At 52.6% G+C, this 26,484-nt stretch overlaps 2 protein-coding genes across 2 annotated transcripts; one reads left to right on the top strand and one right to left on the bottom strand.

The window, feature by feature from the left end:
- Positions 1-116: 116 nt before the first annotated feature.
- Positions 117-11,358, top strand: PDAP1 (PDGFA associated protein 1). Its single transcript, XM_081297672.1, has 6 exons — positions 117-259; positions 3,505-3,596; positions 4,764-4,871; positions 7,091-7,212; positions 9,054-9,205; positions 10,612-11,358. The coding sequence occupies exons 1-6, from the start codon at positions 247-249 to the stop codon at positions 10,668-10,670; spliced, it is 546 nt and encodes a 181-aa protein (XP_081153798.1). The 5' UTR covers positions 117-246; the 3' UTR covers positions 10,671-11,358.
- A 2,247-nt stretch (positions 11,359-13,605) lies between these two features.
- ARPC1B (actin related protein 2/3 complex subunit 1B) lies at positions 13,606-25,437 on the bottom strand. The gene is made up of 10 exons (XM_081297661.1): positions 25,305-25,437; positions 19,222-19,295; positions 18,455-18,559; positions 17,774-17,996; positions 17,017-17,124; positions 15,942-16,148; positions 15,776-15,851; positions 14,965-15,170; positions 14,245-14,335; positions 13,606-13,919 (listed from the first exon to the last, which is right to left on the bottom strand). Exons 2-10 carry the CDS (start codon positions 19,283-19,285, stop codon positions 13,881-13,883), a joined length of 1,119 nt encoding a protein of 372 aa, XP_081153787.1. The 5' UTR covers positions 19,286-19,295; positions 25,305-25,437; the 3' UTR covers positions 13,606-13,880.
- Positions 25,438-26,484: the final 1,047 nt, after the last annotated feature.

Raw genomic sequence — 26,484 nt, forward strand, 5'->3', positions numbered from 1 at the left:
GTTTCCCCAGGCGGGGAGAGTAGGGGCGCTATAGCCCGGCAGTACGTAGGCGGAACTAAACTCAGGCGACTCGCGAGACAGTCGGGTTTCGTGAGCCGGCCTCCGTGAGGTCCCGGTCCTCGCGGCGACTGCGGCGGCGGCGGCGGCGCGTGGAGGGAACTGGGCCGGGCGGAAGAAGTCGAACACAAGGTATTTCCGGTTCCGGTGTCAGTTCGAGGCGCCGCCGCCGCAGCCGCCGGAGCCGCGATGCCTAAAGGAGGTGAGGGGCCGGCGCGCGTGGCCCGCGGTCCTGGCGGGGCGTCCTGGGGCCGGCTCCCGCTGCCCCTTCAGCCCGCGGGCTTCTAGCAGAGGGGCGCAAAGGGACGCCGTCGGCGCCGGCTGAGAGCCAGGCCCTGCCCGCGACGCCCGATTGTCCCGGTGGGGAAACTGGGGACCGTGGTGGTCCAGAGCTACTCCCTCCCGGGTCTCAGGCGATTCAGAGGCCCTGGTTCCCGCCGGCTCGGAAAGCCGGACACGGGCGCCCTTCTCCGAGCCTGGTGGTCTGGAGTTTCTTCCCACTGACAGGCTGCCCGGAGACTGAGTCACCGCGTCCCGCGTGTGTGCCGGGCCTGCCTGCCTCGCGCGTAAAGTGTGGGCCTTTTCAGGCTCCGGCTCAGCCAGGCCTGCCTAGTAAGACCTAACGTGATGCTGTGGAGCCTGGCAGACCGGGCTTTCATGCCCGCATTCGGTAGCAGCTGAGCGTGTGCCTTCGACCCAGTCGTGTAACTTCTTTGTGTCTCAATTTTTTCATTTGCAAACGAGAAATTACTATTGCATCTACCTCATAGTACTGATGAGAGACTTAAACTAGGTAATCCTCGTAGAGTGCTCAATACAGTGCCGAGCAGTCGTTAAGCGCACAGTAGGCATTAGCAATCACTGTTTGCTGCAGAGTTTGGCTTGCTCTTGAAGGTTTATGGCTTCCCGGTACGTTGTAGGCCATCTTCCATCCTTTTTCCCTTTCAGAACCGATCATCTTTCTTTTGAATCTCCGCTATACCATAGTCCAATTCTGTGGCCTTGAACTTATTTAACTTTCCACCTTTTTTCCCCTTCCTCTAGAATACCAGAGTGATAATTGTTAGCTTGGCGAGTTGGCTATGACTGAATGCCTGACTAAAATGGCAAAGTGCCTGCCTAGCTCCTGGCAAAGAACAGATGTTCAGTTAATATTGGTACCTTACATGTTATGCTGGTTAATGCACTCAGTCCACAGGAACATCTGCCTGGAATTTTTCAGAGCTGAATCTATTTAAACGTAGTTCTTTGCTGATTTATTGTGACACTGGGAGAGCCGAGTCTCTTAGGTTCCCTACACTTTTCATCTGTAAAAGACAATGGGAATACCGAATGAGACTTACTGGTTCCAGGGTTGGAGGATACAACTAGAACATTTTAAATATGAATTCATGGCTAACTCACTTGGTCTTTTGTGAAAAACTTTGCAGGCTGACAAGTTTTTCTTGCTTGGGTTAATTTACTTGAAACAGCACAAGAAAACATGAAGATGTTAAGAATATGAAATTCTCCAAAAGCAAAGGACCCAATTGTGCTTTTTATTAAAAAAAAAGTCTTGAAGTGCTTCTGATAAAAGTTACAGTAGAGCAAGCCAAAGTCAGTATGTCATAGCCAAGTGTAGTGGATGAGAGCCTGTAATAACCAATTTTGAATTATTACCATTGCCTGAAATATTAAGAGGGCAAGAAAGGATCTTGCCTTTTTTTTTTTTTTTTTAAACAACAAGCTTGGTCTCAAAATAGGCCTTTCATGCATATAGCTTAGATACTCCTGGGAACCCAGGTAGTCATTAAAAATGGGTGGTGTGGGCTATAGCAACCCAATTATGGCTCTGCAGCTGCTGTCTAGGAAATCAAAGGAGGCAGTATCTCTGCTACTGTCTCAAGAGTCTGGAGCAACTCTGGCTGCTCATTAGTAATTTTCTGCTTACAGTGAGGAACCCTCTGGAAATCAGGTGGGTCTCAGCTTTTAGGAGAGATCCTGTGTTGGGATGGAGACTACACCCACCTCTTCATCCTCTAGGACCAACAGAGGGAATGATGCCCTGCTTTAAAATGCAGATGGTTTTGGCATAGTCTAGTGTTCTGGCTCTAGAGGGTCAGGATACAAAACTCATTCTTAGGTGAACTTTCATTGCTAGTCACATTTTTAACTCTCAGATTATAGTTAGTTTTATTTTCCCCTTTAATTTTGCCAGGTGAATTTCAAGTAGAGTTTTTTTTGTGGGGGGGAGTTGCATATCTGGGATTGAACTCAGGGGCACTCGACTACTAAGCCACATCCCCAGCCTTATTTGGTATTTTATTTAGAGAATGGGTCTCACTGAGTTGCTTAGTTCCTCACCATGGCTGAGGCTGGCTTTGAACCTTTGATGCTCCTGCCTCAGCCTCCCGATCCACTGGGATTACAGGTGTGTGCCACCGTGCCTGGCTCCAACTGGAGTTTTTGCTGACAGGTTTTGGGGTCATTTCTCCTTAAGTAGTCTCTTTATACTGAACCAGTATGAAATTTTTTTTTTCTCTTCTGACATTTGCTGTAAAGTGGGGGTTTTGTTTTTTTTAATGTTTTTAAATTTTGGTTATTGTTTTCCCATCAAATGCTGTATTAGAAAAGTAAAACAATCAAGGCTGCGGTTGTGACTCAGTGGTAGAATGCTTGCCTAGCATGTGTGAGGCCCTGGGTTCAATCCTCACACCACATAAAAATAAGTGAATAAAATAAAGCTAAAAGAAAAGAAAAATAACAATCTTAGCAAACATTTGTAGTGCTTATCCAGTGCCAAGCACCTTCTGCCAGCTTTGCATATGTTAGTTAATCCATTTTCATGGCAGCCCTATGAAGTAGGGGCTCAAGTGAGGAAACTGCTACTCAGGAGGTTAAATACCTTCCCAAAGTCACAATCTAGAGAAGTGGTAGCGCTGGCATTGGAACCCAGGTTTTGGACTCCAAAGTTCTTGCTCGTCACATTCTGCTTTGATCGTAAGTCTCCTTGTCTACAAAATGAAACCAGCAATGCCTCTTGAACCACAGATTTGTTCTGAGGACCAAATGAGCCCATGGCTATGACAACATTGCAAGTAAAAAGTCCCTTAGTGACAGCAGAGGTATAAATATTACATGTTTTTATGCCTGCATCTAGGTCTACTGTGTTTTAATTCTAAGGGACCAGGGGATTTAGTTATTTGTTCTGTGCCATGCACATGTCCTCCTCAAGATTTATTTATGGGATCTTGCATTCATCACACAGTTTGCATCTACTGGTCATGAGTTGCTTCCTTTGTCCCTTTGAACACATGAGGGTGAGGGAGGTACAGGTTTGGTTGGTGCTTAGCTGTAGCCTCTAATGGGAGTGCTTCCAAGTAGGACACAACCCTTTGGGGGGGGGGGCGGTGTTAAGGTAATCGGACAGCTACTTTCTCTTACCTTCCTAAACTGCTCCTTGTTCAGGGAGAAAGGGAGGCCACAAAGGCCGGGCAAGGCAGTATACAAGTCCTGAGGAGATCGACGCCCAGCTCCAGGCTGAAAAGCAGAAGGCCAGGGTGAGTACATATAGTCTGTCCAGCCACTCCAGTGGTTCAGGGTGATGCCTGGCCTCTTTGGCTCCCATAGAAGCCAGGTGAGGACTAAGGGTAAGCCAATGTGGGGGTGGGGAAGGTAGTAGACAGCAGATGTGAATTCTGGTAACCAGCCATATTAGAGGGAGACCATCCCGTGACTGGCTCTATTAGAAAGAACTTGGTCCACTTGGCAGTACTTGCTTAGTGTGCCTGCCTTCTTCTGGGGACTCTCTACTGTCCTTCTGGAGCTTGAGTTCCCTTGCAGCCCACCATTTCTCTGATGCATCCTGTGGGACTGCTTGCCATACTCCACACAGCATGCTGCCCTACCTTTCCACATCCCCAGTGTGCTCTTTGCTCCCAGCTCTGTTCAACATCACCATCTCTGTGATCTTGCTGGTGCTACCCACATGCCCTCCAGTCCATACTATCTATCCCCTCTTGTCCTGCAGTACTTTGTCCAGGCTGTTGTTGGTGTCCACGTCCCCTACCACACCATAGATCTGTGCTTGAATTCAGAGCCCAAGAGAGCACAGTCAGGCCTCCAGAACCCGCAAGAAAGCAGAGAACACCTCTAGGTGGAGAGGTCTGGGTGAGCCTCATTGTAGAGTTGGAAGCATCTTTTTTTTTTTTTTTTTTTTTGATGGGAAGGCAAGAAATGTGGAAGAAGGCCACATGCTAAGGTGTGATCTTGGGAAGCTGGTGCAGCAGGGTGGTACATGGGTAGGACCAATTAGGAGTGTAGAACCAGGGAGTACTTGCCCAGGAAAGCCAGTACAATTTGGCAGTGTGTGCAACAGGTGGGACAGCTGGTTTTTAACCCCATAGCTGGGGTTTTATGACTTGAGTGATTAACTTCTTGCCAGGCTGTCCAAGGTGGCTGCAAGGAGCAGGGCCTTTTGCAGATGTTCAGGGGGCTCACTGGATTGTGGAACTGGCCTCCAGGCCATAATGCTGAATAGACAAGCTACCTGTCTGACCCAAGTCCCCTATTCTGGGCCAGGAGCACAGAATAGTTTCCTTGTCATGCTTGGTCACAGCCTTCCAGAGGTTTAATGTCAAAGTTCACCGTCATGTGGTGGTAGGGGTTCACAGTCTTGGGGGTTTGTTTTGCATTTTTGATTCTGCAGGTTGTCCATTTCTGAACAGGAAGAAGAGGAACAAGAAGAAGGTGGTGATGGGGCTGCAGGTGACCCCAAAAAGGAGAAGAAATCTCTAGACTCAGATGAGAGTGAGGATGAAGATGACGACTACCAGGTACTGAGTCTGGGCTCATTCAATAGACATATTTTGAGAACTATTTACTCCCAGTCCTCATAGTAGATGCAGATAAAGTTCTTGCTCTTAAGAGTTTCATTTCTTTTGTGTGGTAGGGTGGGGTACTGGGGATTGAACCCAGGGTCACTCTATCACTGAGCTACATCCTCAGCTCTTTTAACATTTTATTTTGAGATGGTCTCACTAAGTTGCTAAGGTTGACCATAACTCGCCTCAGTCTCTCAAGTAGCTGATATTACAGGCATGTACACCTTGCCTAGCAAAGATTTACATTTTCTTTCTTTTTTTTTTGTATCAGGGATTGAACCCAGGGGTGCTTAATCACTGAGCCAAATTGGGCCTTATTAAGTTGTTGAGGCTTGTCTTGGAACTCGCAGTCCTCTTGCTTCAGCTTCCCAAGGTACTGGGATTATAGGCATGTGCCACTGCGCCCAGTTCCAAGGATTTATATTCTAATGGAGAGATACAATAAAGAAATGAAAAATGGACAATATTAATTCAAGTAGCGATAAGAGTTATGAATAAAACACTGACGAAAGATACATAGAATAGTGTTATAGTGATGAGGTAACTTGGAAACTGAGATGAGAACAAGATGGAGCCAGCCATGTCAAAACTGGTGTGTAGTTAGGTACAGTGGCACATTCCTATAATCCCAGCAGCTTGGGAGGCTGAGACAGGAGGATTGCAAGTTCAGACCCAACCTCAGCAAAATCGAGGCCCTAAGCAACTCAGTGAGACCTGTCTCTAAATAAAAAATACAAAATAGGGCTGGGGATGTGGCTCAGTGGTTGAGTTCAATCCCTAATACATACAAACAAACAAATAACTAACTAACCAACCAACCAGATTAGCAGATGTAAAGGCCCTGGGGTGGAAACAAGCATGGCAAGTTCAAGGAGCAGGAAGGGCCTGTAAGGCTTTGAATTTTGGGGTAAGGAGTGGAGTGGTTTGGGGTGAATGAGGAGAGGTTGGCAAGGACAGCACCTGTGTAGCTGTTGAAGGGGGTTGGGTTTTATTACGATGGGAAATGGGCAGCTGGTAGAGTCCTTGATTGGGAGAACTGACCAGGTTTGTTTGTAAAAGATGATTTGGGCCTCTTTGTGCACAGTGAATTGTAGGATGTTAAGGGTGGAGGCAGGGAGATGGCGGCGTGTGTCTATAAATTGTGGTTTGTACTGGGGTGGTGGCAGTAGCAGTGGATAAGAGTGGACATATTCAGGCCATACTTAGGGGTTGCTGAAGGAACGAGAAATCAAAGGTATGCTTAAGATTGACAGAAGGAACAGGTTAGGTGAGGAGTGATTCTCAAGTTCTGTCTTAGGTACATTCTAGTGTCAGGTGTCTGAATGGAGGTGTAGATTGGGTATAGGTATGTGGAGCTCAGTAGAGTGGTCAGGTTGATTGGTATTCGGAACTGTATCCCTGGTCATTTAAGGAGGAAAGATAGGATTTTGTTTGTTTGTTTGCACATATTAATTATACAGAATGGTGAACTTTGTTGTGGCAATTTAAACACGAATATAACATAAGATAGGATTGTCAAACCTTGAAACTGACCAAACCTGCTGGAGACTGTTCTTGTTTCTTCCTGAACTACCCCAGGGGTGGTGGGAAGTACAGGCTTTAAGTTCTTGAGCCAGCTTCCAAATCCATAAACTCTGCGATGCAATGATCACTTTGATTCTCAAGTTGCATTTCCCATTCATTTTCTATGATTGGAAGCATTGGAGTGAGTCCTGAGAACACACATCTGTGGTTCACCCTGCCTGGGGATCTAACATATGTTGGAGGAAGAATCAGGCCTGGGATTCTGTGGAAAATTGCTTCTGGAGGAAGTGGGGAAGTAGTGTTCTGTGTTGAGAGCTACTGTCTACTTCTTGGTTGACCATGAGCAAGTTATTTAACCCTGAGATTTCATTCTGTTGCCTCTGAAATAGATAATAGCCCCCAGTTGCTAGAGTTGGCATAGATTGGGCCCTTGTTGCACATGCTCATTTTCCTTGCCCCTCCAAGGCTGGTGAAGATATGCCTGTGTGCTGTCCCCACTTGAGACTTGGGCCAAGCATCCTGCGGGCTGGCGGTGGAGCAGGAGTTTGTCCCCATCCTGATGGGCTCTTAGGAGATGGTGGGAATGACTTTCAGGGGCTCTGCAGGACCCCAGCTTCTCCAACAACCAGCTTCTTCCCTTGTCCTAGCAAAAGCGCAAAGGTGTAGAAGGGCTTATCGACATTGAGAACCCCAACCGGGTGGCACAGACAACCAAAAAGGTCACGCAACTGGATCTGGATGGGCCAAAAGAGCTTTCAAGGAGAGAACGGTAATGTCTGCTGGGAAGTCTTGTGACAGCACACAGGCTGGGATGGGGGGTTGCTGAGGTGCTCGGTAGTTGGGGTATGGGGGTGCTCCAGCCATGTTGTTTGTTTATTTCTGCTTCATTTCATCCACCAAAGGCTCTACAGTAGCTTCTCAAAAAAAAAAAAATTATATATAAACACATTTTTGTTTATCTATAGAGACATGTCAAGGGAAGTAGACAGCAGATTCTGACCTGAACATTGCATTTGAAGTAATGGCCCAAGGACAAAAGGGATACCCTCTAGTCTCTGGCTGCATCTTACTGTTTTGTTTACATCCATCCATGGTATTGTGGCCATGGGGTCTGGGGGATCTGAGCTAGCTAGAAGGCAGCACAGCCTAGTGCAGGGAAATGTTGCTCAGCTGAGCCAGCTGCTCTGGGTATTTCTGAGTCCCATGTGAAAATGAAGCAGCCTTCCTTATGAGTTGTGTTAAAGTTGAGATCTAGTACTAACGTCCTTGATAAGAAGTGGGGTTTTTTGTTTGTTTTTGTTTTGTTTTGTTTTCCTTTCTGATACGTAGTGCTGGGAATCTTGTATTGCTGTTCTGCCACTGAGCTGCATCCCCAACCCCAGTGCCCTGACTTTTGATGGCCACCAGAGCCTTTAAGAAATGGAAGTCTACTGAGAAAAGCAGCCCTAGTTTCTCCTTATCAAGTTAGTAGGATTTCAGTTCATTATCCTGTGTGTACCCAGGATGCCTAGGAACATGTCTATGAAAACTCTGCAGGGAAGTCCCATGAACTTGAGATGTGGTTGGAGGCCACGAAGGACTCTCCTTATCTCCCTACTCCTCCAGTAGCTTCACCAGAAAGCCATTTGCACCACTGAGCTCGTGCTGGTCTTCCCAGAGAAGAAGGGCTTTAGTGCCCTTTAGTGGCACATTCTGCCACTTCACCACAGAGCACCCTTTCACAAGTCACTGCCCTTGCTGCTCCTGCCTTTTGGGTTGCAGAAATGATAATCATAATGCTAGCACTCTGCCTGGCACTTGGCTTTCACTGAGGGGGCCCTGTAGAACTTTGGGACTGAGGACTCAGAGGTATGTGAGTATGGCGCATTCCTGCTGGGGGAGAATCTACTAGACTGATGGGTTATCTCCTCAGTTCTGTAGCAGACTGTTTTGTCCAGTTTTCCGGGTGAGCCTTCTGCTCATCCCACTCCTCATGGCTGTTACTCACTCATCTTCTCTCACTGGGCTTCGTGCCTTGTTTCTCAGTACTCCCCAGCCTTGTGGCCCGTGAGGGCCTCTAGGAGGCCAACTCTCCCCTCCTCTCCTGCCAAACAAGCTCTCCCCTCCTTCAACACTTGGCTTCTCCAGATGAGTGCAAATGGCACCCTGTGATTGCATACCATGAAGGGCATCTCCTCGAGTTCAGAGTCTTTGGCTTGGGAAGAAAATACTCCTGTTTCTTATAAAATGTGATTTTCAGTTCCTTGATCCAGGTCATTTTCTCTAGAACATGCAGTTCATTTGGTTTGGGTCAGCTTTTTTCACTGTGCCTACCAGACTCTAGTTATGAATCCATCAGGCATCTTCCTGTGTTGCTGCAGCCAGACATTGTCCCCTCTCATGCCAAGGCTTTCTCACAGGGTTTGCCATCTGAGCTCATTCCTTCTGTTTGCTTATTTGTTGAGTGTCCATCAAACAGGGATCACAGAGCCAAGGCCCCTCCCTCAGCTGGAGCACCCTCTTCTACCTGGGCCCTAGTCCTGAGTGCTTAGCCTTCATTCTGGCTCCTACATCCAGCTCAGCTAACGGTGTGGGGAAGATGTCCCCTGAGACACCATTTTATCCAAACAGAGAAGAAATAGAGAAGCAGAAAGCAAAAGAACGCTACATGAAAATGCATTTAGCTGGGAAGACAGAGCAGGCCAAGGCTGACCTTGCCCGGCTGGCCATCATCCGGAAACAGCGGGAAGAGGCAGCGAGGAAGAAAGAAGAGGAGAGGAAAGGTAAGTCCCAGGGATGGTTACCTGACTCGTCTGGGCAAGCCACCAAACCTTTTACTTTTGTCCTTGTCCATGAGGTCAGAGTGGGTGAGGACTGATAACTGCCTGACAACATTATCTAGTAGAGACTTACTCTGCATGTACAGATAGAGAGGGAGGCCCCTGCTCACCACCCCTCAGGGTGCTGGAGGGTCCAGCAGCATTGTGGAGTCTCAGCAGAGCACTGAGAGCAGTCGCCTCACCGATGGCAGGAGGTCTTAGAGTGCCAGGTCAGACCTTTGAAGCTGGAAGGTCTTGCTAAGGTCTTTGGGGCCTTGTGAAGCCAGAACTGCCTGGAGTCACTATCATCCATCCACTGGGCTTGGGAGGTGGTGAATTCCAGCCCAGGTGCCTCTCTTCCTCATCCCCTACCAGAGGGATGTCAGGGTGGCTATGGGGGCTTGGTTGGTTTATAGACATTTTATTTTATTTATTTATTTATTTTTTGACAGAGCCTCACTAAGTTGCTGAGGCTGTCCTCAAATTTGCAATCCTCCTGCCTCTGCCTCCCAAGTCACTGGGATTATAGGCCTGTGCCACCAAACCTGGCTACAGTCTATTTTTTTTTTAATATTTACTTTTTTAGTTGATGAACCTTTATTTTATTCACTTATTTATATGCAGTGCTGAGAATCGAACCCAGTGCCTCAAACATGTGAGGCAAGCGTTCTACCACTGAGCCCCAGCCTACTTTTTTGTTTCTTTTTTGTGGTGCTGGGGTTTGAACCCAGGGCCTTGTTCGTGCAAGGCAAGCACTCCACCAAATGAGCTATATCTCCAGCCCCCTACATTCTACTTTTTAACCATCTCTTCTGGGGCCCTGAAAGCCCTTAGAGATCCTGTTGTCCTGCCTCTTTGCCAAATTATGAGGAAACTGAGAGTAGAAATGAGAAATCAGTTGCTCAAGAGCATTGTCACCCACACTGGAGATCTGATTATCCAGACTCAGCTTGCTTGACAAACTAAGCAGGAAAGGACTTCATGTGTAACTATGTGAATGGTGTTACTGACTTGAGATTTTAACATTAGAACCCATGGGGAAAGGTTGGAATTATGGGGTTCTCCCCAGGATGCAGGGAGGAGTTTCCAGAACCCACTCGATTGCATATTAGTGGGTCTTTATGGATAGGGCAGCTTTTGATACAGTGATGGCAGTCACTCACTACTTGAGGAATATCTAGGTGCGTGGGTCTTGGAACTTCAGCAGACTTCTCCTGCAGGGGTTGTCCACCTGGGCCCTTCTCTGGTCTCTCTGCCTTCCTGCTATCTATGTACAGTGGTTTTTGAAGCCTCTCAGACATGAAGTTTTGGGGGTTGTGAAGGATGGATTTGTTTTGTTCTAACTCCTGCCCTCCCCTCCCACTCCTCAGCAAAAGACGATGCGACTTTGTCAGGAAAACGGATGCAGTCGCTCTCACTGAATAAGTAAGCACGCCTGTGGAGGAGAGGCCCGGGGCTGGGCCGTGCCGCCAGGACCCCTCCCGTGCCACCTGCCCTGCGCCCTGGTGCCGCTACAGCAGCCCCTCACGGCCAGGAGCCCCCCACGGCCTGGGGCCTCCTCTTCATCTTGGCACAGAAATCGTTTGGGGGGGTGTGGGGGGCTGGGGGGAGGGGGCAGCTGCTATCTTTGAGACAGAAAGATGCAGGACAGCATTTCATATGTAACCATTTGAATGTTTTTGCTGTTTTTAGAATTCAGAACCCTGGTTGGGGGGGTGGGGGGCGCCTGGGAGGTGGGGTAAGAAGAGCTTCCATTTGTTCAGTAGATTGCACGTTAGTGGGTGGTCGTGCCAGGGGCAGCTGCTGATAAGTTTGTGACAACTAGCCCCAGTCTGTGTTGCCTGGGTGCTCACTGAGAGAGGCTGTTATCCAGGAGCCCGTGCTCCTGGGTCCCTGAGGGTCATGTCTGGTCCCTGGCCAGTCCCCTCTGACTGAGGCCTATCCTCTCTGCCCTTCCCTGCCTCATTCCCACCCATCTGGCCAGGGCTAGTGCCCATTTTTAACCCTACCCATTGATCATTTCAAGAAAACCTCTGTTTACTGTGCAGCACCCAGGCAAAACATGCTCCACAAATTCAACTTGTATATTTGGCAGATTAAACTTGACATTATCGTAAGCTTTGTTTTGCAATCTCTCTTTTGGCTCCTGTGCCCAAGCCATTTTTACTTATGGTGGCACTCAGGCAGAGCACGTAGCAAACCTTCTTTGGGTAGCATGTGCAATATGCAGGGATTATTCCTGGTCCCACAGCACGCTGGAACAGCACAGGCCACCTTCTCCAGGTGCCCCCTGGTGGTAACAGCCTAATTCTGTGCTGGAAGAAGCTTCCCAAAAGCTGAGCGCTATCATCACATTTAGTTTTTACCGTATTTTATGGTGGGGACTGTCAGTGGGGAAACATCAGCAATGGGTTGTGCTACAGATTCACGTCTAGTGAAAGGTAACCCCACAGCACCTGTCCTGCCTCAGCACCCATCTGAAGCATTCTTTACCTTTGTGTTTGGTCCTGAAAGATTAGTGGGTCTGTTGATGTCGTGGGGTGCCACACAGGGAGGGTTGTGGGTGGGAATGGTGTGGTTTGCCCGAGATCAGGCAAAATGATTTAGTAGCAGAAATGGTATTGAGCTCCTGACTCCCAGGAACTTCTTACAACAATCCTTGGGAACTGATGGAGAGATTCCACAGTGCCAGCATCTGCATTTTGCCCTAGTGTCCTGCAAATCCTGGCCCCTGAGGTGCAGGAATTCCTCAAGGGGCAATGTCTTCCTGCTGCCTGGAGATCATGTAGCAGTTTCCCAGGCTCTTCTGTAGCCATGAAATGAAGTTCTCTGACAAGATGGAAGAAGGTGGTAGCTGTTTGGCCAGGTTCCCATTGCTGGCTCTGAGATTAGGCAGCAATGAGGTAGGTGTCCTCTAAGGTGGGTGCTGAAAGCCGGAGGAGGTCTGTAAATGGCTGGTGAAGAGTCAGGGCTTTGTAAAAATCCTCTGGTGCTCAAGGCAAGGACTTCCTGGTGTCTACAGGTCCAGGAGTATAGGTTTACAGTCTTGCCTGGATACCTGGGCGATGTGTGGACTAAAGCTCCTTGGTCTGGAAACATTTCTCTGTGGCTTTACCAGAGACCCTCTTAGCAGACACCCCTATAGTTGGGTTTGGAAGTCAGACTTGTGTTTGAATCCTGGCTGTGCCACTTTCTGCCTGTGGGAGTTTGTAACATCCTTCTCTGGTATGTGTTTTGGCAGTGCTGGGACCTAAAGCATGGTAGGCCATGTTACTGAGCTATACCCCCCAACCCCATTTTCCTCTTTAAAATGGGCAGAACAGGTCCTTCCCAAGATGGAGACACAGTGTTTTGTGTCTGTTAGGACTCCTCCAACTCTTCTACTACTAAGTCACCTAGTCTTTTACCTAGTCACCTAAGCCAGGTAGATATCCCAGCTGCCAGCCCTGCTTCCCCCGCCCCACTGTGTCATTCACACATAAATACTGCCGCAGCCTCCTCTTGGGCCTCTGGTCTAGTCTTTGGAATGCAAAGCTAGCTGTGGCCTGCGTGGTCCCAAGAGCTGCCAGGAGCTGGTGAGCCTTCCTGGCCTCACCTCATCCTTCAGCTCCCTGAAGGCCCCCACTTTTGCTCACCAGCCCTTGGTTCATGCTATGCCTTGGCTGGCACCTTCCCTCAGTCTCCTTTTCCTGAACTCTCCTGGGCACTGGGTTATCTGCCTTCCCCACCAGATTGTGAGCTTCACAATACCAACTCTGCCCTCATTGTCCCCTCAGTACCCAGCAGGGCTTGGCATAGGAAGGCCCAGCAAGTCTGTCAGGGTCCTAGTGAACACTGGTGATGTGTAGCACAGAGCAGGGTCCAGGGTCACCCTCCTTTCTGGACTGGGCCTGCTACCTGCCAGGCTTGGAGGAGCCCAACCCTACCCTGTCAGTGCCATGTAGTGCCTTTTCCTTTAGGGGAAGCACTTTGGAACCTGTGTCACTTCCATTATACACAAGCTGTTGGGGAGCCAGGGCCTCACACATGCTAGGAAAGCACTCTACCACTCAGCCCCCGCTTCTGAACCTGTCCTCTGCCTCCTGCCACCACCCAAGAGCTGCGCTGGCCTTGAACTCTCAAGTCTGTCTCAGCCTCCTAAGTAACATCTACCTGAGGAAAGCAGCAAAAGGGGTTTGAATGCCTCTTTGCCCATTACTGCAGGGCCTTTTGACAGACACCTCAACGTGGGGACCCAAACTCTTAATGGGCTAACACAGGCTGGGACTGCATTTAGTAGAGAATAAGGGGAGCTGGCAGTTCATTGGTAAGCAGTTCATGACCAGTGGAAAACCACCCTCCTTCCAAACACACAGGCAAGCATGTCCACAATTGCATTTTTATTACCTCCATTTTCTGAAGCAGTTCATGACCAGCATTGTGCTTTGGTGGCTTTTTTTTTTTTAAACAATAAATGAAAGCATTTCTTTAAGAAAAAGGCACATATTTCTTGAATAGGTAAGAAAAGCTCCTCCCCTTCTAAGGGAGCAGTCCCCAGGGGTGTCCCATACTGGTACCCCAGAAGCATTCAGCAAAGCCTTCTCAAGCCCTTCCTGGCCCCTTTCCCCAGCTGCTGGGATGACGGCAGACTCCCTACAGGTCATTTGATCTTGAGGTCCTTCAGGGCTGACTCCAAGCTCTGCAAGGAGGCAGAATGGGCAGACTGGTTCTCAGCTGTTGTGCCCCCATACACAGGGCCCCTAATCTATGCCCCCTTAGCCCCAGCATAGTAAAGGACAGAACCTGGTCTTTGGAGTGGGGCAGATCTGAGTCTAAATCCCAACCAGAGGGCATGCAAGCCCAGTGGTCAAGGGCTGCTCCATTACTGCACCCCCAGCCCCCAAAATGCCTTTCTCCTGTAGGAGTGAAGGACTGGGTCATCCAGGGCAGCTGTTGGGGAGGTGGAGAGGGGAGAGAGGTCAATCCAGGGGCCTGGAGGGAACTGGGATACAACAAAGTCTCACCTTCACATCCCAGATGCTCATGCCACCATCCATGCCTGTTGTGCAGAACTGTGAGCACTTTGCCTTGCCCCCACTGAGCACTGAGATCTGGCTGTAAGGAGGATGAGAAGCTTGGGGATCCCAGCCTATGCACCAGGAGCTCCCAAACTCCTATGAGATGAAAGTGCAAGATGGAAGTGCCCAGCCAGGGACAGGTTGAGAGTGGGCTTGGGAGTCTGCTTTGGGGACCAGCAGTTGCAGAAGACACTGAAGGGCTGGCTGGGCAGGGAGGAAGGACATGCACATCTAGGGGATGAAGTGCCAGTAATGTGCTGGGACAGGGGAAAAGAAGGGAGAAATGAGGTTGGTTCTAAAAAGATGCTTAGTTGGAAGATTGGGCAGATATAGGCTTACAGCCAAGGGGCGTTAAAGTCTTGCCATCACCCTGATTAACATGGCTGGCAGCTTTGGGTTTTGGAGGGTCCTCAGGTGACTGCAGAGGGACCCTTACTTCCACTGGGTTCTAGTGATAGACCCACCCACAAAAAGCCTGCTGCTCACAGGCCTCACTCCTAGGACAGTCCAATTATCAGCGAGGCTAATGCTCAGCCCCCGCCTGCTGTGATTTTTGTGCACCCAAAAGAGTTCTCAGCTGCTTCCCAGATGGTGTCCCTCCCTCCAGGGCTCCCCCTGCACCTGACTTCTTGGGCAACCCTGGCCTTGCCCCCACCCTGCCCTCACCTGACACTGTTCTTGTGCAGCGAGTCCAGCCCAGCTCCGGCGCCTGCGCCACCTTCAGAGCTGGCCTTTTTGTCCAGGTTCTGGAAACGCTCACGGGCTGTCAAGCCCCGCTGCGAGCTCTGCTTGGGCACATCCAGCCGCCCACCAAAGCTCAGTGTCCCCGCGGCACCATCGTAGGTAAACAGCACTGGAAAGCAGTCATGGCCCTGTGGCCATGTGGGGTTACCACTGAGTGCCTGCCAGGGCAGGCTGAGCGCCCCCATTCTCCACCCAACAGAGGAGAGGTGAGGCAAGGTGCTGGGGAGCATCATATATCCCATGTGGGGCTTTGATGGCACTTCCACTGAAATGAATGTCCCAGCTTGGGGACATGACCAGGCCATGAAGAATTAGGCCTCAACCCCAGGTATACAAATGGGATGGATATGGGAACTGTCCTCTCACACAGCAACGCCAGGATCTAGTTGAAAATCTTGGACTCCCCAAAGAGTTCCACCCAGCCAGTTATACCACCTCCAGGAGAGACCCTGCAGCTAGCTGCTCCTCTGGATTTTCTCCTCATAAGGCAACCGGGGAAGCATATCAGAGACCAGGCCTCCTTCAGACCCCCTCATAATACCCACACTGCACATCAAATGGGAGCAAGAAGTCCTTACTGTGTTAAGCCAGGGCAACTGGGGATTTTTTGTTGTTAACTGCAGCATAACCTAACCTATTCTGTCCCATGTGGATACGAATGGGTGTAAGGCAAGAAGGGAACAAGGGAGAGGGGGAAGTAGGAGAGCTGCTCCTACCAGCCACCACTGCTTACCGCTGCCACCAGACTGTTTTCGGTGATGAAGGTGAGGGCCAGCAGTGGCAATGTTTCAGAGGCCAGTGTGGCAACGCTGAGGGGAAGAGCAAGGTTAGCCACTGGGCACCACCTCCTGCCTGTGTCTGGGTTGCCCGTAGCCCTGCACCTCCACCCCTGTACTCACGCCATCTTCTTGTCGGCATCAGCCAGGCACACGGTACTGTCATGGCTGACCCAGGCCACACGGCTCCCGCTGGCTGAGAAACAGACGCCGTGTACCCAGCCACAGCTACTGCTGGACTCGAACATCAGCTCCCCAAAGGGCATCTTGGAGCCCCATGGAGTGGGGGCTGGTCGTTCCTCCACCTCCTTGATGTAGGCAGAGAAGATCCTGCCAGCAGAGGCAAGAAGGGAACTGAGGTTTAGGGGCCTGAGAAGGGAACTCCCTCCCAAACCAGGCTGGTGGGGGACTCTGAGTGGTCAGAGCACAAGCTTGGAGCCCGTGCATTCAAGATCTGGCTCCCATGACCTGTGTCTTCATGCTCAACAAGTCTGGGCCTCAGTATTCCCTTTGTGCAATAAGATGGAGGGGAGGGTGTCCCAGAGCCTGCGGGGACCAACCTGAGAGCTGACTATCCACAACTCACGTGGCCCCCAGAGGCTGTGGTCCTATCATGCCAGCCCTTGGGATGCCCCTCCTCTCTTCTCTCTGCCTGGATTCGGCTCTGCCCCTTCCAACAGGCTCCACCCTCTTCCACTCCCCAGCATTCACCTCTTCTCAATCCACCTGACAAATCAGGGTAGCAGCAAACCAACTCCCCACCCACCAGCAAAGCCTCACAGGATGCCATCCTTTCTTGCCTAGGGCCTCTGAAGTGGCTTCTTGTGCCTGTTGTTTTCTAAGTGGAGATTCAGAACAGAGTGGCAGGGGTGGGGAGCAGCCACCTGCGTGAACCTGGAGAACTGGTGGCCAAGACAGACTTGGGTGCTTAGGCTCAGAAGTTAAAAACCGTGAATAGCAACTGGATACGCTATGTTCCAGTCCTTAAGACCATGAAGCAAGACATGTTCCAGTTTACCAGTCATTCCTACCTTGGTACGAATAAGCACACCTGCTCACCTCCTTCAGACAAGCCAGGAAACTATAAGGATGGGAGTTATACTGAGGCAGGGGCTATAGGGCTGTAGACTGGATACACGGTGATTGTCCAGAGAGCAATTCCTCACTTGGGGTCCCTGGGAAGAGGCTCCCATCTCACCTGCACTTGAAGTCACAGGAACCAGCAGCCAGGAGCACATTGTTGGGGTGCCAGTCCAGGCTGAGGACAGTAGAGCGGATGGGTTTCTTGATGTGCTTGCACACCCACCTGGACACGTGGCCAGACAGGTAGGGGGGAGAGGGACAGGAAGTGAGCATCCACAGACCTCAGCACATTGCAGGCCACCAATGTCCTAGGTGGAGAGACCTGGACTTATGTGATGTGGGACAGGCAGCAATGTGCTGGGTCTCCTCTGGGGTGGGGATTCTGTCTTGTATCCTTTTAACCTCACAAAGTTATTTAAACTACAGTTTCCCGGATTTCAGCTGGGCTTCTGCCTGGTGCCCACCCTCGGCCATGTGGGATTGAGGCCTGTCTGGCAGTTGGTAAGTGGCGCCCCGCAGTCTGACAGGCTGGGCATCTGGGTAAGTGACTGACTTTGCTCATCTGCAGAGTGGGACAGACCCGGTCCATGGGGGCTGTCAGGAAGTCATGGCTTAGCAAGTGCCCCCAGAAGTGGGGCCTGGGATGCTCTGTGTCCTCATTGCCAAGTTGAGGCTGGGGGACCACTGAAGGACTATGCAGAGTCCCTTGTCTCACCAAGAAGACAGACTTTCCTGGGGTCATGTGAGTAGGGGTCCCAACAACTCCTCCTGTGCCTTCTGGGGACTAGTGCTGCCTCCTGTAGGTCTGCAGTCCTGAGCTTGGACAGTCCCGGGTCCCTCCCAGCCCACTCTGGCCCTGCCCAGGTACACACCAGTCATTCTCCTGCTCAAAGTAACAGATGGAGATGACACGGGAGCCACTGCCCACAGCAAACTTGTTCTCATTGGGGGCCCAGCGCACACAACGGGCAGCACGGTTGATCCGCAGAATGACGAGAGTGGGCTTCCACGTACGGCCCTTCAGCGTCCACACATAAGCATTGCGGTCTGTGCCGCAGGTCACAATGCGGTTACTCTCAGGGGCCCAGTCGATACCTGTGAGGGACGTAGAAAACACTAGGCTGAAGCCATCAAGCTGAGCTAGCTCCACAGGGGTCACATAGGAGGGGCCAAAGCCACAACCTACAAGGAAGCTGCTTCTGCCTAGCACATGCACTTCCCTGTAGGCCACTATAAACTGGAGAGACCAGGGTTGCCGCTGGACCTTATGAAAGCTGTAACATCTCTCCCAGGCTATCACCATAGGCTTGAAGACAAAGCTAGAGATAGAGTTCTTTACAGAGCAAGAACTGAGCTGCTGGATCAAGCCTCTCCTGAACCTACAAACCTTGAGTTTCTCAGTAACATGAGCCAACATAATCCCTTTACAACCTAAGCCACTTTGAAACAGGGCTGTGTTCCTTGAAACCAAATCTGTTCTGCTTAATTCACTGATTAGGTAGGTGCATGACCACAGCCAGCCCCTCCCTATTCCCTCACCAGTCCTGACCCACCTGTCACCTGCCCGTTGTGCTCCTTGAGCTCATGCACCTTGGTCCACTTGGCCCCGCTCTTCTCGTAGATGTGCACCTCGTGGTTGTTGGGGCAGATGGCGATCTCTGCAGCAGCAGAAAGGGCTTAGCAAGGGGAAGAGATATGGGCACCCAGCACCCTTCCCCATGACTCCCCTCCATCTCACCCTTCACAACCCAGGCTCTCCTCCAGTGGAGTCCCCTGAAACCCCTCAGGCCTTGCTGAGCACCCTCTCACCCTTCTGAGTCTGGCCACCCCTCCCTCACCTGTATCCCCCTCAATGCTCCCATAGCCGTTTCACAACCCAGGACCTCTTCCCATCCCACTGCTCTGGCCGGTGGCTGCCCTGCTACTGCTCCCTGTCCCCAATGCCAGCCAGCCTCCTGACTGCTCCTGACACCTTGGGCTCCTACCCCTGCCCTCCCTGGCTTCAGTGCCACTTGCTCAGAAATGTCTCTTTTCACCCTTTCTAGACCAGTAGCTCTGCCTCCACAGCCTCCCTCTTCAGGTCCCAGCTTCATTTCTTGTCCTTCTACCTTCCCCTCAGGAGACCCAAGCTTAGGGTCCTGTCCTATCCCCCCCACCCCTACATGCACCAGCTCCTGCAGCAGGGCCTGGCTGGCATGCTCCACACCCCCTGAGCTCTTCCCCTTCCCTCCAGCACCTCCCTCAGGACAGGGCCTAGGGGCAGGGTGAAGATGGGTCTCAAGGAGCCCACTGGTTGGGGGGCACTCCCAGTAGCACTCACGGGTGCGATCCTTATTCCAGGCATGGCAGCTGATGGGCTCCACCAGGAAGCTGTGGTAAGCCATGGCTCAGCTCCTGCACCAAGAGGAAAGAGAATGCAGGTCAGCTCTGTTCCTGCCCAGAGAGACCAGGCCCCACGTGAACCCCATGGGATCTTTAGCAGGAAGACCACCCCAGTTTCAGAGGGGCACCAGTTTGTAGGAAAGGATGGCAGGGCCCATCTGGGTCTCCTGACAGGCCTGGTGTGTGGCTTCCAGACCTGGGTCCTGTTCCCCTCCTCCTAAGAGGGCAAGTGTCACAGGATGTCTCTGTGGCTTCAGGGAACAGAGTGAGATGGGCAGATGAAGATATGTTGTGAGTGGGGTATGCTGGCACCTGGCCAGACAGGCCGGCACCTGCCAGCTGTGCCTCATGAGTTGATCCTCCACCCTCCCACCATAAGGTCTGGGTGAAGATGAAATGCAGCAATCCTGTAAGTGTCCCAGAATGCAGCACACTGACCCTCCATGCCCAGAGCCCAGGGGCCCAAGGGAGAAGCAGAGGTGGACAGGCCTTCACTTGCTGTGCTCAGGCCTAGGTAATGGGGTTTTAGAGAGACCCCAAGGTGGCCCACCCATAAGGACATAGGAGGAAATAGAAGCAGCGGGGTGAATGCAGCCCCCTGCAGGAGACCAGCCTCCAGCACTGATAGTGAAACCCTGGCAGGGGGCAGCTCAGCCCCCACCAACCATTCCCAGCTGCCACGGAGCTTCACAGGAACCACGGAGGGTGGTGGCACAACACTGGCTTCCTTCCCTCACTGCTGTCCCCAGCTCATACCCTGCTGCTTCTGCAGGGTGCTGCCTGCCCTTGGCCAGCCTGGGGCCTCCCATCTATCACCTGCAGCCCTAGGCCACTCCTGCTCAGCCAAGATGCACCCATCCAGAAAGACCCACAAGAACATCGCTTCCCAAACCCAGGCTCTGCCTGTCCTGGAGTGGAGGAGCCCCGAGGCAGTGCTTGCAAAGCCGGGAACCTCTCTCATCCTCCCAGAACCTGTTTCTTCAGCATCAGGGTGGAAACAGGAATCTTGCCTCCCCAGAGGTGTTGGGCCGGTGAAATAAGGTGAAACACCACACTAGGCACCAGGGGGTGTTCAAGACATGGCACTCTTGGGCCATAATAGACGTGATGGCACCTGACCTTGGTTTATCCTTTGAAGAGTCGGTCTCCCCAACCAGGCCAGAGGCTGATCCTGGGGCCCACATATCCTGCCATTCAAGTCTGGGAATTAGTGGCACCTCAGCCCACTACCCCAAAGCTCACTGCCTGGTGGGCCCTGACTGGTATGCCCACCCAAATGCATACTCTACTTTTTTTTTCTTTCTTTTTTGATACCAGGGATGGGACCCAAGGGTGTCTGACATTCCCAGCCTTTTTTTTTTTTTTGGAGACAGGGTCTCGCTGAGTTGCTTAGGGCCTCACTTAGTCATTGAGGCTGGCTTTGAATTTGCAGTCCTCCTGCCTCAGCCTCCCAAGCCACTAGAACTATTAGCATGCCTAGCCACAACCCTGCTTTTACGTACAACAGAACATCCTGGAAAGTTCCTGGGCCAGAATAAGATACCAACAGAAATGTGTGCATCTTTATGGTGGAGGGACCTTGTCTGTTTCCTCCATGCCTGGGAAAGGGCCTCAAGTGGGTCCTCCTCAGGTGACGTTTGCAGAGAAAGTGGACAAGAGAGCCATGTGCACATACAGCCCAGGGTCACATGTGAGGACATTGCTGCAGACAGACATCCTGTGTGTGCACAATGAGCCTTACCCAGGGCAGGGCCCCAGCACGGCTGCCACCCTAACCTCTCTCCCAAGGCCTGTGTAAGGCAAAGCCCCTGCCATAAGTGCCACCTCAGAGCCTTCGGCCAGGTCAGCAGGCCTGCTGGGGGTTTCCCTGAGTACTTCCGGGGTGGCCTAGGTTTAGGCCATCACTGCCCATGCCAGATGACAAGACTGAGGAGAGGGAAGCTTGAGCCTGTCTGACCAAGCTGCTCAGCTGCCCCAGTTCCACGATCTGAGGTCACCAGCAGGGCAGGGGCAGGGCTGAGGCCAGGCTCTGGTTGGCCCCTGGTGTCCAGTGGTCAATGGCCGCTTCCACGGCTTCAGTGGAAGCAAAAAGGAGGAGGAAGCTGGGGCTGCCGTCTGTGGTGGGGCCCAGAACCTGAACTTGGGGAACCCTGAGCTGGTAGGCAGACCTGACTTTTCAGCAACAATTGTGACACTCTGCATGGGCCCAGGCACATCGGTCCTGGCTATGAAGGTGGAGCGGCCACCCCCATCAGCAGCCCCCGCATGTCCTAGTGAGTAATGCAGCAGGAGGCCCTGGGGAACATTGGCCCTGTTTCCTGGAACTCAGGGGCTGATGGGGGAGGTGCTGGTAAAGATGGCCACAGGGCTGGGCGCGGTGGTGCACACCTGTAATCCCAACTGCTCCGGGAGGCTGAGGCAGGAGGATCAAAGCCAGCCTCAGCCAAAATGAAGCGCTAAGCAACTCAGTGAGACCCTGTGTCTAAATAAAATACAAAATAGGACTAGAGAGGTGGCTCAGTGGTTGAGTGAGCCACAGGCCAAAGGCACAGTGTGACAGACAGGGAGGTTCAGGCCACACCTATCAGCCAATCACACTCCAGCATGAATTGGGGGCAGGAGAGAAGGGTGAAGAGGGGCTGGAAAGAGGAAGACTCATTTCCCCCTTTTTATAACTTCTGCAAAGCTACTGAAACCGGCAGGGCCTCAGCAAGGACTCCCCAACCCCTGTATCTACCAAATGAGGAAGTGGGGGCCCCAAGAAGCAGTCAGCCATGGGGCTCCGGGCTTTCCGGCTCAGGGATCATAGGATGGTTCCCTGGTCAGACCCAGGATCAGCCTCACAGCCCGCCACTTTGCCTCAGGAAAACCTCTAACTACCAAATGGGGTGGGTGGGACAACTGCCCTCCGGGGGCTTGCAGGCCACCCTGCCACTAAAAGCTTACAGGAAAACCCAAATGGGCTGCTTCGCCCCAGTACACGGCCACCAGGCCTCCGCACTGCTCCTAGAGGAAGAGTCTGGCAGGGAACGTGGTCTCCCTGATCCCCTTGATAATGTGGCCCTGAGAGCCAGGGAAGTCTCTGACAGCTGAGGAACATGAGAGAGAAGGGGACCCTGAGGGGTGGCATTGGGACCAGGAATCCACGTGTGGTGCTCTGTGCTCCATTACCCTGGAAATGGTGAGGCTGGGGGAGTGAGGGCCAAAGTGCATGCACACCTCAGCTGGCTTCAAGCCACCTCAGGTCAGCCTAGGGGCTGGTTCTCCATACTCACCATCAGGTGAGCAAGGCTGGGTGGGGTTGGGGGAGGGAGGGCGGTGGGGCTGTGCTCCTTAGGAGACTCAGCATTCCCTGCAGGGGTAACGTGAGGTGGGAGTTTCTATTTAGAGGGTACCTAAGACCACCCACCAGGGTGTGAAAAAAATTTTTTTTTAACATGAGGTCTCAGGCTTGGGATTCAGCTCAGTGGTAGAGCACTTGCCTAACATGTGCTCTGTACCTCCAAATGCCACTTAAAACTGTGGGGTCTTGCTATGTTGCCCAAGCTGACCTTGAACTTGGGAGCTCAAGTGATCCTCCTGTCTCAGCCTTTCAAGGGCTGGGAATCCAGGCGTGTACCACCTTACCCAAGAACACCCCCCCCCATTTTTTTTTTATTACAACCTGTACTTGAACAGAAGTTCAAATGAGGAGGTATTCGTTTTGTTCACCGAGATGTCCCCAGCAGGGATTAGGGGCCTGGACGTGGTAAGTGCTCCATGAATGTGGCCTATGAATGAACTGCATCCTCTTCCTGAGGTCTATCTTGGGGGATGGTCCCTGAGGAATGTGCTGTGTTACTTCAGTGGCATGTGGGTGTTATGTGATTTGTAGAAATTTTGGGATTATGTATTCAAATTTTTCTCCCAATGGAGTCAATGGTTAGAAAAGCTTGGAAACCTCTAATCTAGGGGACCCCCCCCCCCCCCCGTGAATGTCGAGGGGAGAAGGATACAGCTCTCCTCCAAAGCAAGATGGGCAAAGCCCCAGCCTGTCAGCTAGGGAGGACACTCTCCCTGTCCCCAGGCTTCAGGGCTGCCTCCTCATGGTGCTGGGTTTAAACTGTCTCTCTCCAGACTGGCTGGGCGTCGGTCAACCTTCTGCCATGTCTTTATCCAGCACAGGCTGCGGCTCTTCCTTGCCTGGTTTTCCTGGGTCTCCCTGATTCCAGAGGTCTGGCTATATTGGAGGCTAAACTAGGCAGGAGTTGCCTGGAGCAAGGACCTTGGCTCCGGAGGCACTGCAGGAAGTCTCCGCCCAGCTCGCTCAGGCGCTTGGAGGGAATTGCCAGCAAGCCATTTTGGTCAGGGTGCTCAGTATTACTCAACTTCCTGTTGTGGGTAGGAGCCTGGGTGGTGTGATCAGCCCTTGCTACCCCCATTCACCCCTCCTGACTCTGCTCTTTAAGTCTTACAAGCCAGGCAAAGTCAAGAAACAAGACTCAAACAATTATAAGGCACCACAAAGCATGAATTAAAGAAAACAAAACAAAACCCCAAAACACATAAAACTCAATGCTGGGAGGGCTGTGGAGAAATTCTCTCATTTGTTGCAAAATAGTTTGGTCTTTCTGAAGAGACTGATAAACTGAATTCAACAACTGTGTTAGGAATGAATAAACAGAACACAATAACATTAGCAGGGGCTTAAAATTTGTTGACAATCTTGAGTCACAACCATATGGGTACTAATACCCCCTGATCATCATCTTTTTCCCCCCTTAAATATGCTCATTAAAACCCTCTTGGTATCAGTAACAGGGTGGAAAAATTCAGATAACTACAAAGATAAAAGGAAATTGTGATATTAACACGTTGGGAGTCTGGGGATATAGCTCAGTGGTTCAGGGTAGAGCTCTTGCCTGGTAGGCTTGAAGCCTGGGTTCCATCCCCCCCCACTGCAAACAACAAAAACAAAATAAAAAACACATTATGATGCTATTTATCTATTAGAAAAGACCCATCAATCATGTATAAAGACGCATTTTGTACATGAGCAAACAGGCTCAGATAAAAGCAAAGATCCCTTCCAAGTCACAGAGTTCCTCAAAGGCACAGCTACGACTGGACCCCAAGCCCCCAAGGTCGGGTCCCTCAGAGCAGACACACACATCCAGACTGCAGGCTTCATAACAGCAACAATAGCAAGCATTCATACGCTGTCTGTACCTGGCGCACTGCCAAGTGTCTTACACACATTCTCGCATTTCAGCCTCGCAACTTGAAAGGTCCCCATTGTCAGGATAAGGAAAGTTGAGGCACACAGAGGTTAGGGGGCTCTCCAAGGTCATGGGGCCAGAGAAGGAAGAAGCTGGCACTCTCACCTAGATCCCCTGTATCCTTCTCACCCTCCGGGGTGCACTGCCCAAGGCCCGCGGAGCCCGGGGACAGCCCTTCCTGGTCTGGCCCTAGGCTCTGATCTGCTAAGGCTCCAGTTGCCGCCTGCGGGACCTGGCTGCGCTCCCTGCGTCTCGGGGAAGGAGGGGGCGCCCGGATCCCTCGCCAGGACCCACGCCCGTCCGTCGGGACCCCTCGGACCGAGACTCCGGCGGGAGGCGGCGGCCGGGGCGTGGCGGGGGCGCCAGCTCATTTCCCGGCCTCGGCAACCCGGAAGGCTGGAGGATGGAGGGGAAGTGACTGGGCGTGGGGCCCCGCGGCACTGAGAATCGGGGTGACGGCGACACCCGCGAGGGGCCGAGCGGGAAGTGGGGACCGGGAGCGGGACCGAGGAGGCGGGAAGGGGTCCGCGCGGGCGGGGTCCCCGAGGATGCCAGGTGTGCAGGGAGCCCGCGTCCCCGCCCCCGGGCCCCTCGACCCCGCGAGCCCCCGCGCGCTCCCCTCGGGCGCAACCCGCGTCCTAGCACCTGCAGACGGCCCCTCGGCTCCTGCCGCCCGCCTCGTCGGGCAGCACCCCGGCCCCGCGCCCCGGCCCTCCCCGCCGCCCCGACCCCCGCGCTCCGCGCCCTGCCCCGCGCCCCTCACCTCGGGGCGCCCCGGCCGCGGACTCTGGGCAGTCGACGCGCCGAGCCGGCTCTGGGCCCCGCGCAGCGCCGCGGCCACTTCCTCGTGGGCGGGGGGCGGGGCCTCGCGGTCTGGGCTCCGGGCCGGGGGCGGGACCTGGGGCGGCGGTCGCGAGATCCCAGGTCCCGCCCACCCCTCGGGGCTCAGGGGCTGCCGTGATCCAGCCGCGCGGATGTCGGAGCCGGGACGTGTGCGGAAGTCCTGCGCGGCCACCGCTCGCTGCCTTCCGGGCGGGGAAACTGAGGCTGGGAGGAGGCGGCCACCCAGCCGCTGGCAGCTGGGGGCCGCGCCCCCACCCACCGAGCGCGGGCGCCGACGGCGGGCTCTGCGCCACACGCAGGTGACCGTGCAACTTGGCGAGTCCCTGTATCCTCGGTCCCCAGCGCTCCGTCATTCCCAGGTTGCCCCCGGTCGGTAGGTGCAGGCCGTGCTTGGGTGTGGGCAGCGAGGGTGTGACCACGGCTACCGGCCCCGCCCTCGTTTTCCTTACTGTTAACAGGGGTGCTGGTTCCAGGCAGGGATGCACACGGGTCACCAGCAGTGACTTCCTGCCCCTCTAGGCCACCACAGCCCACTTCAGGTCTTTGAATTATCCGGGTGGGCTTCCAGCCACCTTATTTGGGATGTTAGGCCAAGTGGTCGCCAGGGGTTGTTGAGTCCTGACCCTCTGCATCACGAGTGCAGATGTGACACATCAGGTAGACTTGTCAGGTAGATGAGACCCCGGTGACAAACTCTCCAGAACTTGTCTCTAAGCTGGGTGTGAGGGCTTCATGATTTCAGGAGGTGAGTGGCCAGACCCTCACCCTGTCAGGTCTTAGAGCTTTAAACACATGCTCTTCTGTCTGCCTAGAACACTTTCCACCCCCACCCCCACCCCTTCACCTGCCAAATTGGGCTCATCCACCAGGAGGTAGCTGAGTGTCTCTGAGGTCACTTTGCCCAACCCCCACAACTACCCCCATTAGAAGTGACCCCTAGATTCCCATTGGCATCTCTGGCATCTCTTGTCACCATCCTGGGCTCCTACTTACAGAGACAGCTCTTCTGAGGAGTGGCTTGAAGGATCCCCTGTGTTAACAAGTGGAGCACTTCTCGACAGCGAGCACTGTCCTCGCCCAGTGAACTGGAGCTCAGATCT

Source organism: Spermophilus citellus, assembly GCF_964194105.1.
Source record: "Spermophilus citellus genome assembly, chromosome: 6".
NCBI classification, from domain to species: Eukaryota; Metazoa; Chordata; class Mammalia; order Rodentia; family Sciuridae; genus Spermophilus; species Spermophilus citellus.

Excerpts from the sequence above, each read along its gene's own strand:
- PDAP1 (XM_081297672.1), top strand. Across the intron at positions 4,872-7,090 it reads ATGAAGATGACGACTACCAG|CAAAAGCGCAAAGGTGTAGA; the intron begins GTACTGAGTCTG and ends CCCTTGTCCTAG. Across the intron at positions 9,206-10,611 it reads GAAAGAAGAGGAGAGGAAAG|CAAAAGACGATGCGACTTTG; the intron begins GTAAGTCCCAGG and ends CCCACTCCTCAG.
- ARPC1B (XM_081297661.1), bottom strand. The coding sequence starts at position 19,285 with ATGGCTTACCACAGCTTCCTGGTGGAGCCCATCAGCTGCCATGCCTGG. Across the intron at positions 18,560-19,221 it reads CTGGAATAAGGATCGCACCC|AGATCGCCATCTGCCCCAAC; the intron begins GTGAGTGCTACT and ends CTGCTGCTGCAG. Across the intron at positions 15,852-15,941 it reads GATGCCGACAAGAAGATGGC|CGTTGCCACACTGGCCTCTG; the intron begins GTGAGTACAGGG and ends TCTTCCCCTCAG.